This window comes from Gymnoscopelus microlampas (assembly GCF_963454915.1).
Source record: "Gymnoscopelus microlampas genome assembly, chromosome: 1".
NCBI lineage: Eukaryota > Metazoa > Chordata > Actinopteri > Myctophiformes > Myctophidae > Gymnoscopelus > Gymnoscopelus microlampas.
The window spans coordinates 55,925,622-55,937,043 of NC_139962.1; the positions used below are offsets into that span (position 1 = coordinate 55,925,622).

General features: G+C 41.7%; 1 protein-coding gene across 1 annotated transcript; it reads right to left on the reverse strand.

Annotated features, from left to right (window-relative positions):
• Positions 1 to 9,782: 9,782 nt before the first annotated feature.
• LOC311048397 (beta-1,3-galactosyltransferase 4-like) lies at positions 9,783 to 10,939 on the reverse strand. The gene has a single exon (XM_084061655.1). It carries the CDS (start codon positions 10,819 to 10,821, stop codon positions 9,802 to 9,804), a length of 1,020 nt encoding a protein of 339 aa, XP_083917781.1. The 5' UTR covers positions 10,822 to 10,939; the 3' UTR covers positions 9,783 to 9,801.
• Positions 10,940 to 11,422: the final 483 nt, after the last annotated feature.

The following is an 11,422-nucleotide window of genomic DNA, read 5'->3' on the forward strand; positions in this document are numbered from 1 at the left end:
TGGAACCCCTAACCCTGGCCCCCGTGTTAGTAGCATTAATATATATTTAAGGCATTTACCACCGGTGTCATACAATAAGGGGGAAGGTAAGGGCTCAGTATTTTTGCATTAAAGCTCCACAGGATCACACAAAAGGAGCAGTTCATATGTCAGTATACTCACTCATTGAAGATATGGACCATATTAGTCACTCATTGATGATATGGACCCTATACTCACTCATTGAAGATATGGAGCCATGTGTCATTATACTATACACTATATCTGGTACCCATATGTAAGTATACTCACTCATTGATACGTTCCCAGTTTGCTCTGAGGAAGTCCCAGGCCAGAGGCAGTCCAATGGGGTTACTGGATATGTAGTTGATGGTGTCGAAGGCGTCCTGCTTACGAATCTTCTCTGGATCCAGACAGTATTCCAGATATCTGCAAATACATAACCCACAGAGGTCAAAGGTCAAGTCAAAAGCGTTGTCTGTGTGCAAGATCAGAAATAGTGCTGACAACTCACCGTAAAAGCATGTGGACAATGATAATGCTGTAATGCCATTAAGAATAATACTAATTGGATCAAATGTATTGTTGTACACTGTAGGACACTTTGGTCACCACAGCAAAGAACAGGATATAGACCAGTGGTTCCCAAACTGGGGTTCGGGAATCGGGGTCCCCAAATGATTTTTTCCTCAGATGATTAGCTTAATGTGCAACATTGTTTTATTACTAAACAGTAAACAAACCAACATAGAGTATAAGAGTATACAGGGTATCTGCACATTTCTAAAGTGACAATTCAATTACTTTTTAATACCTCTAAAATAACATTTAAATAAATAATAATAAGACCATTACTACGTACTGTACTATAAAAAATTGTAAAACATTGGCCAAATTGTCAAATATTGCCTACGAAAGAGGCAACAATTTTGAAAATAGACAATCTACAAGCTCACAACGCATTGCATTGCGAGGAGTTGTGAGCTTGTAGATCGGCTATTTTCACAATATTTATCTGGAACCGAGTCAAACTAAATGTAATGCCTACAATTGCCTACAAAGTGCTTGTCAGGGTGGGGGGTCCCTGCAATTCAAGTATGATTATTTTGGGCGGTCATGGCCTGAAAAGTTTGGGAACCCTTGATATAGACAATAATGCAAATGTAGATAATACAAGTAGTTTTCTGTATATAGTAGTGCTGAAAAGAGCAAACAGTAATTCAAATAGCACAAATCGAATTTTGAACAGTTAACATCCCCTCTTCGGTTCACTCAGTCCTATATGCTGTGCAGACAAAGAACAAAGAACAAAGAAGGACAGTTTCTCCCGTTCTTCAGACCTGTTGAGCAGCCATGGCTGCTGTGTGCAGGACAGAGCATACATCAGCTTGTCCGCCTCGGAGGCGATGGTGGCGTTTTTGTACATGGACCAGCCAAAGTCCCACTCCTCCACACCCCCTGCTTGTATGGCACTGCAGTACACCGGATTCCTCAGGTTGGGGTGGATGCTGTGGATATATATAATTTATATAGATGGTGTTTACAGCAAGAATAACACCAATTATAGTCATTACTGTACCTTAATAAAACTGCACTATGTAACTTTACTCTTCTACCCCGGATTTGAACCTGGTTTCCTGCGCAAGCGCCGACATTTTTACCATTGAGCTAATAGAGACTGAACTGCTTGCTCAGGGGATAAATTGAATCTTGACCGTCAGGTCAAAATTTGTGTCAGATCCTGTGTCTAGGTGAGACATGACCTTTGAAACAATCTAAATGTCTCATTAGAAGAGCAAGGAGACAAAATACAACCACCCCAATTGTATAAGTTATATTGTATTAACATACTCTACCATACAGATTGGACAAAATTACCTTATATTCATGTTTTTTTTTAATTATTATTATTATCTAGAAAGTATTGGAAAACTTTGCATACATTTTCCAATACTTTGATTTACTTTTTTTTTTTTTACATGACAAAAGTTTGAGTACCACTGCAAAAACTATGTAGAACTAAAACAAATTTCACCCACTGTTTTACACCTAAAGTTCTGATTCTGATTATGTAGGGAGTCAGGTTTGATGACAATAGATAGTAAGAAATCTTTGGAATTGAAAGGAAAAGGAAAGGGATGGAGCCATGCCCTGTGAACATACGGGTTTGTAGTGGGCTGATTCATCCACTGTCTGAACCAGCCAGTTGTCAGCTCCGTACATCCCTCCACTCCGGAGCTACAGGCCTGGTCGATGGCGGTAACCTGGTTGTTCCTGCAGAGAATGAGCCAAAACTTCACACATCATGGGAACGTCCTTCATTTCGTTGCTGTTGGGCAGAAACCTCTTATCTCCATATTTAAACTTTTTGTCGTAAATTAACGCCCTACTTGATCATACTACAGAGTCAAAGCATCAAAAGTAGCAGATCGACAATTTGAATCCTGGAAAAGTAACAGTCATGTCAGTATAATGTCAGTTTCATGGCAAGTATCATGGTCAATACCATAAGATGTCATGATACTGACATGATACTGTTAAGATACTGACAATGATACTGGCCATGATACTGACATGATGCTGACCATGATACTGACATGATACTGACATGATACTGTTAAGATACTGACAATGATACTGGCCATGATACTGACCATGATACTGACATGATGCTGACCATTACATTACATTACATTACAGTCATTTAGCAGACGCTTTTATCCAAAGCGACTGCTAAACGACTATGTTGAAGTGCATTCAACATAGGTAAGGAACGAAACTACTAATCACCAGAAGTCTTAAGTGTATTTCCTGCAAAAACAAGCAACCAAGAGTTGCCTAGCTAGCGCTAAGGTAAAAGTGCTATATATCAGCTACCTACTTTCTTAAACAGATAGCAAAATCAAATGAGCACGAGCTAATACAAAAAGTGTATCGACTAAACAAGATCCAATAAACATGATACTGACAATGATACTGGCCATGATACTGACCATGATACTGACATGATGCTGACCATGATACTGACATGATACTGTTAAGATACTGACAATGATACTGGCCATGATACTGACCATGATACTGACATGATGCTGACCGTGATACTGGCCATGATACTGATCATGATACTAACTTGATGCTGACCATGATACTGACATGATACTGACATGATGCTGACCATGAGACATGATACTGACATGATACTGACATGATACTGACATGATGCTGACCATGATACTGACATGATACTGACATGATGCTGACATGATACTGACCATGATACTGACATGATACTGACTATACTACTAGTACTGACATGATACCATGATACTGACATGATGCTGACCATGATACTGACATGATACTGACATGATACTGACATGATACTGACATGATGCTGACCATGATACTGACATGATACTGACATGATGCTGACCATGATACTGACATGATACTGACATGATACTGACATGATACTGACATGATGCTGACCATGATACTGACATGACACTGACATGATGCTGACATGATACTGACCATGATACTGACATGATACTGACTATACTACTAGTACTGACATGATACCATGATACTGACATGATGCTGACCATGATACTGACATGATACTGACTATGATGATACTGACTATACTACTGACATGATACCATGATACTGACAATGACACTGACATGATACCATGATACTGACAATGATACTGACATGATACTGACCATGATACTGACTATGATCCTGACATGATATCATGATACTGACCATGATACTACTGACATGATACTGATACTGATTATTACGAGTTAACACTTTTCTTAACAATTTGAGACGTTATTACATTAATTATCCAAGTGAATAAGGACTGGAAGGTATATTTTTTATGTATCTATTGTCAACATGTAACATTTATATGATCTTTAACTTTTTAAAATATTTCATCTCTGTCTCTATGGAAACCTCAGCTTCACGCTGCGTTTCAAGCTTGCGGATCTGCTACTTTTGATGCTTTTGTGTGCTGTTGTATGATAAATTATGGTGTTAATTTACGTAAAAAGTACAAATATGGAGATAAGAGGTTTCTGCCCGACAATGACGATATAGTAGCTAAATAAGAAAAATCACACCCAGTGTGAAGTGAGCGGTGTGGTCATCACAGTGATGGAAGCTCACTTTAAAAAAAAAGTGCATAGTCCTATTTATAGGTTATTAATTTCATCATGTGTCTTGCTAGCCAAGCACAGTGCTGAATAGAGTCAGCCAATAGAGTCAGCCAATCACTGTACAGCTAGGGGTGTACTAATGTAGAGGGGTGTGCTATTATGAGCCAATCACAGTACAGTGAAGGGTGTACTAATGAGGTGTCCCAACCCCACTTATAGGAGCGGCTACACCGCTCAAAAAGAGATTGTGCATCAACAATGGGTTTTCTCAGTGGAGTGCTGGACCCAAAATCCAGAATAAATATAAAAACTAGGAATTCAAAAAATCCCAAAAAGGTAGCACATCCAAAATTTCAAATCAATGGAGGGCAAAGTACTCACATTTCCACTTTTTTATTGGCACACACACCAATAAACGAAAGCTGACGCATTTCGGCTATGAGCCTTCATCAGAGCATTCGTAGCTATACCTGTATAGAAAAGCTGTATAATCTTTGCAAGTAAATATCCTTACTGGTCAGTATGTCTCTCGGGGATGTTGGTCCAATTGGCTGTGAGGGTTTTGAAGTAGTGGAACAGAGGAGTGACCTGTTTCTTAATGTAAGCCTGGTGAATGAAAAGGCCTCACGTTTAAAACATCTATTTTTTATGTTGATGAAAAAACGGAAAATACAAAAGACATTTTAATAAATGAGGCTGACATCCTACACCAACTCACTGATGACCAGCATGAGATTAATTCTCATTCAATAGTAGCGGTTAGCCTATTAATTATTCATCTGGAACCCTTACTTGCAATGGGGTCATCCCTATGTTCCCCGGGTTCTATGTTCCCCCACTAAGGTTAGGGTTAGGGTTAGGTTTAGGTTAGGTCCTATATAATGTCTATGATCAATAAAACAGTCTTATTTTGTACTCCATAAGTGTTTATGGAGTTAAAGCCTCAATATGTAACATTTAATGTAATATTTTTATGAATAAAATGTAATTTTGTCCAATCTGTATGGTAGAGTATGTTAATACAATATAACTTACTAGAGTTTCGGGGGGCTACGCCCCCCTCAACCCCAGCCGCGCATGGGGCCCAGCGTGGGCGCGTGTATATTGGGGTACCCAAATCGCCGGAGTAAAACTGTGGAAAAGTAAAAAAAAAAAAAAATAGAAGAAATTATATTTTTTATGTTTCAGGGGGACCCCCGCGGACCCCCTGCTGGTCCACGGACATCCTGTGGTTGGGACGCACGGGGACCCCCCTGGAACATTGCGGACCCCTTCGGTGTTTTTTTTTTTTTCATGAAGGTGGTTGCTTGTTTCTGGCGCTTGTTTTTAGAAAACCTGGCATGCCAACGTGGCAACCCTTATGTTTACCCTTAGCAGATGCAGTAACGGTGCGCGCTGTAGTTGTTTTCCACGCTCGCGCTAATGAAACACTAAACGGAGAAGCTTATGATTGTGAGGTTGAGCGTGAATGTATTAGCATTGTAGTCACCTGAATTGAGCGTGGAAGCAGAAGACAGGGTGAAGGGGAGGGAGGTGAAGGAGGCGCTTCTGTTGTTGTTCTTTTGGCGACGGAGAGAGCTGCGGAGTTTCAATGGCGGCCGTTCGTGTTGTTTCGGCGAAACCCGTCGCCGTTCGGTGTCGGTGGTGCGCACGCTAAACGGTAAGAAACTGATTCACCTTCCGTTTTGTCCGAAATGTGGTGAGTGTAATAAATTATGTTGCGACGTGGAAACTGTGGAGTGAGCAATGATAGGTGCCCTACGCCCTAGCTCTATTACAGAGCTGTGGCTATAGCGTTACTTGTCGTTTATATAATTAGATACAATTGGGGTGGTTGTAATTTGTCTCCCTGCTCTTCTATTGAGAAATTTTGATCGTGTCAAAGGTCATGTCTCACCTAGACACAGGATCTGACACAAATTTTGACCTGATGGTCAAGATTCAATTTATCCCCTGAGCAAGCAGGCCGGCTCTATTTAGCTCAATGGTAAAAAAAAAAAATCAGCACAGGAAACCGGGTTCAAATCCGGGGTAGAAGAGGAAAGGTAGCCTACATAGTGCTGCTTGAATGGAGTCTGCTAAATATAGAGCAATGAACATTTTTACATTTTACTGAAATAAAACTCATTGTCAATCAACGCATTGTTTACCAACCTGCATGGGTCCATAGACCTCACTGCGGTCAAACATCATGTAGAAGTAGTACTAAATAATAGTTGAGCATTGTTTACCAACCTGCATGGGTCCATAGACCTCACTGCGGTCAAACATCATGTAGAAGTAGCCCAGGTTAATGTGGGCCGTCTGCCAGGGCATGCATTCTGTCTCGTTGACCAGGAACTTAGTGGTTCTCAGGGCCAGCGTTATGTTCACAATCTTTGCCCTGGAAAGAAGAAGATGAACTCATTCATTATGTTGAACTCTTACCTTTCAAAGGCACAATGGCAGTGGTGGAAAGTAACTACTGTAAGTACATTTACTGAAGTACTGTACTTAAGTACAATTTTGAGGTATTTTTTACTTTACTGGAGTATTTTTATTTTATTTCCAATGTTCAATAATTGTACTTCTACTCCACTACATCTCACAGGCAAATATTGTACTTTTACACCGCTATAATTATTTGAAAACTTTAGTTACTAGTTACTTTGTAGATTTTGATTATTATCACGAAACCACTTCAGACCTATATACAGACTTTGACCATTTGAAAATAGCCGAGCTACAGTACAACGCATGGCTTTGAGACGTGTTGTGAGCTTGTAGATCTGCTATTTTCAAAGGATTTTTATACATTTTATACATTTGAAAACTTGTGAAATCGGACCTTTTGGTACTTTAAGTATAATTTGATGCCAATACTTTTGTACTTTTACTCAAGTCAATTTTGAATACCGGACTTGCACTTGTAACAGACTATTTCTACAATAGGGTATTGATGCTTTTACTTAAGTAAAAAAATACATAGTACTTCTTCCATCACTGCACAATGGAGACAACAGTATTATGAAACCATGTTCTCACCTTGCAAGGTTAAAAGCATCGTCGATAATTTGAGCTCGGTTGATTAGTGGGATTTGCTGAAATAAAATCATATAATAATAATTAGTCAAAGCCAAAGTGGTTTGGCGCGTCACACAGCTAGCTATACATTAGGCATTACGACGCCATTGAGGCCTGCCAAAATAAAATGTTGTCGACTGTAGATTTTGTTGACTAAACTAACAAGTCTAAAAGTAAAACATTCAGATGAATAAAATATGACTAAAACTACATGGAATTTGATTAAAAAGCCTATGACCATAAAACTATATTGTCTCTGTCAGGTGGAAACGTCCAAAACTGTTACTTTTCAGGATTAAAATACAAAAGAAGCAGATCTACTATTTTTGTTTATGAAGCCTTGCCCTGTACAATATTCATTGGCTCATGGAGGCTTCATGTGCTTTTTCACATACAAGCTTCTCAACTGGGACTTTAGATGACTAGAAGTTTGGGGGCGCTACACGGCCCTCACGTCTAGAGTTCGACACCTACGTGCCACCGCCGATGTGACTGATATGCCCATATATGGAGATCGGTGTGTCTGTCAGTCCTTGTCCCTTTTATGGCCATTAATGGAGATCTCTGTATTTGTCTGTCCTTGTCCCTTTTATTCACAAATATGGAGATCCCCGATGTCATCAGTATATGCCCGATTGGCCATATATGGGCATGCTATAACTATTCATAGGGGTGGGCAATATGGCAAAAATGTCATATCACAGCTTTTTTTTTTTGGTGATCATGTCACAATGATATTCACTGTATTAAAGCAGTGGTTCTCAACCAGTGGGTCGGGACCCCACATGCAGAGGTGGACAAGGACTCAACCCCAGTACTTGAGTAAGAGTACAGATAATACTGGTCAAATTTACTCCACTACAAGTAAAAGTAGCTCAGTCAAATTTTAAATATACTTAAGTATTCAAAAGTACATGCTTTTAAGAATACTTAAAGTACAACTAAAAGTAAAAGTCTCGTCGGCAGTGGCAATGATGTCCTCTGTGTTAAATACAGACACTTTTGTTTTCTTGGCATTGAGCTTGAGGCCGATCTTCTTGCACTACATTTCAGGCCCAGCGCCACGGGGGGGCCTGAGGGGAACTGGCACCCTCAGTTTCAAATTGTGCCCCCTGAGTTTATTTTGAAAACAAATCTTTTTTATTTTTTTTATAATACATTTTTTGATAAAAATCAATCGGTAAAATCAGGCAAAAATAAGAATTAAATAACATAAGCCTAACCTAACCCTAAACCTAAAACCGAAATAAAGTAACAAAAAAACGCCAAAAAACGGCCACAATCTACGCATTAACCGCACATTTTCGCGCGCGCTGCATGCACGTGCTTCCGGGCCTGCTCCATTTCTACTGCCAGTAGCAGTTCCCTTACATTCTCTGCTGTGTTCGAGACTCGGGCAATGTCATCTGTGTAGTCAATGTCAGTAATCATGATGGGAGTTACTCTAGCTTAGTCTTCCTCGGGACCAGCGTGAACCCCAGTGCCTCAAAAGATTATTATTTTCTCATGAGGAAATAACAGGAGTCACACACGAGTGACACATCGCTGACAAAGCTGCACTCAAATCACAGTAATTATATTCCAGTTCTTAATGTACTTTGGTGATAAATAAAATCTACAGTATTTGGTACAAATTCTCAGATCCAAGGCCATCAACTGTGACCTTTTTGTCAAGATACAATAACATTCAGCTTCAAAGATTAGGACATGGGGCTAACTTTAAACTAAGGCCATTTTTCTAAAAAATCATTAAAAAAAAGATCATAGTAACATCTGGTGATATGACACAATACCTTACATGCTCATTCTGCATGCATACAGTTGACCTAGAAAACAGAACATTCTCTCTGTTCAGTGTGTTTCTTTGTGACCTAGTTCTTTGTGACCATATCCTCTGCTCTCGTGAGAGGTGAGTCATATGTACCCACACGCACAACCGTTAACTTCACCTTGTCAAAACAAGACAGAAGAGCAGGGAGACAATAGAAGAGCAGGGAGACAAAATATAACTGCCCCAATTGTATAAGTTATATTGTATTAACATACTTTACCATACAGATTGTACAAAATTACATTTTATTAATTGAAAAAAAGTTACATAGCGCCTCTTTAATAGATCTCATGTCATTATTATTTTTTTTTTACAATACATGCTTTTAAAAATACTTAAAGTACAAGTAAAAGTAGAAGTACATTTCTTTATTTTTATATCAATGAATTGCTGTAATGTTTTCACAATGAATTTCAGAGAAGTAACTCTGAAACCACTGCATGCACAGATGTGCTTGCAAGCACATCAGTGCATGCAGTGGTTTCAGAGTTACTTGTAGAACCACTACTCCTATACACCCATACAAGATGTAACAAATAGGCAGAGGGGGAAGCCAGAAACACGGCTCAAGTAAGAATAATAAGTATCAAACAAATCTAATACTCAAGTAAAGTACAGATCCTCAGAATATGTACTTAAGTACAGTACTCAAGTACATTTACTCTGTACTCAGTTAAATACGATTATTTTGGGGGGTCGCGGACTCGCGGCCCGAAAAGGTTGAGAACCACTGTATTAAAGCAAGGCACAGCCCCTAACGAGTCTAGGTAAGCCAGGCAGGACATTTTTACAAGTGCTCCTCCAGTTACCGAGAGTTGCCCCAAGGATGGCCCTGACTTTGCAAACGGCCAGAGACGCGCGCATTCCCAACCAAGAGCAAGGGGTTGAAGAGTGGCTATCCGCCCAGTACCGCAGCATTTCCCGGGGTGCGACGCGGTGGACGGACACCATGGCCTGGTAACAGCAGCGCCCGTAGGGCACGGTTGGTCCTCCAGAGAACAGCGGGCTGTCCGTGGGCAGCAGTCCAGCTGCACGGGCACACAGCCCAACAAACACATCCTCGGGGGGCAGAGGGGTGGACAGGGGTGTGGCAGCGGCCGCCAGGGCGATTTTTAGCAAGGCAGAGCGAGAGAGGACATAGGCTGTGCCGCCGCAGTAATCTGGGAAGACATCGAGAGGGTACGCCTCGGAAGGGAGGTAGTGCTTGCTGTCCGGGTCACGGGTCGGAGCATCCCTAGCGTGCACCCGGCCGAGGTACAGGTCTCCTTGTTCGAAGGGGTCACGGCCCCTGTTCAGGAAGCGCAGCAGAGCGTCGGGGTTAAAAAACACATCGTCGTCCACTTTGGCCATGAAGTGGGCCTGGGGACAGAAGCGACGGGCCCAGCCCATTATGCCCAGAGTCTTGAGGGTGAGGTTGGAATAGCTGTCCAGAAAACTGCCCTGGATCAGGTCTCCGTGCTCCCGTGCCTCCTCGGTCAACGCCTCGGTCAGGCCGGGGTCGGACACCTCGCCAACCATGAACAGAGTCATGACCCGGAGACCCCTCGCCTCAACCTCCCCTCCCCAACTCTCCCGGATAGCCCCACGGGCTCTCTGATTGGCAGGTGCAGACGCGACCATAATGAGGAGATAAGGCTCTGCACGCTGACAAACCAGAGGACTGGGCATGAGCAAGAACTCCTCCGGTCTCGTCGGAGGGACACCCTGGGGAGGAATGCTAACCGCATGTGGCTCCACCACTGTGTTCATGTACATAGCATTGACCCATAATTCAATCCAGTCCACAAAGAGCAGCGCTAGCAAGGCAGCAACCACTATCGCAGCAACGACAAAAGGCAAAATCCCAAACCTCCGTCGTAATCGGCGCGCAAGCCCCGAAAGCACCCGTCCCAACATGACCCTCCCCACCACAACCTCCACAATCGCCGTTGCAGCCCAGCCCACGCAAACTCACTGATTAATCTTAGTTTATTTCTCCGTCGTCTCCACAGCTGTCAAGTGTACTTCTCCAAAAGTAGTTGTGAGTTTCGCCACACTCGATATCCGGATTATCCGCTGATGTTGGGTTCAGCAGTGCTGAAGGGAGTGGCTGTGGTTGTGGTCTCCTCGACTCCAGCTGCTGCCTACAGCATCACTCTCTTTCGACACACACATGCAGTTGCGTGGAGTGGACGAAATGGTCGATCTTGAAGCTGCTATAGAAAACCTCTTACAGGAAAAGTTATTAAAAGTGAGACGTCCCCTTTTCGACAGTTCCTTCAATTTTGTGTCACGAGTCGTAAGAACTGATTTATACTCGATACATGCAAAAGTAAACCTCCTCGAGCAGAATGAATAGTTTCACCTAATTTTCCAA

Excerpts from the sequence above, each read along its gene's own strand:
- LOC311048397 (XM_084061655.1), bottom strand. The coding sequence starts at position 10,821 with ATGTACATGAACACAGTGGTGGAGCCACATGCGGTTAGCATTCCTCCC.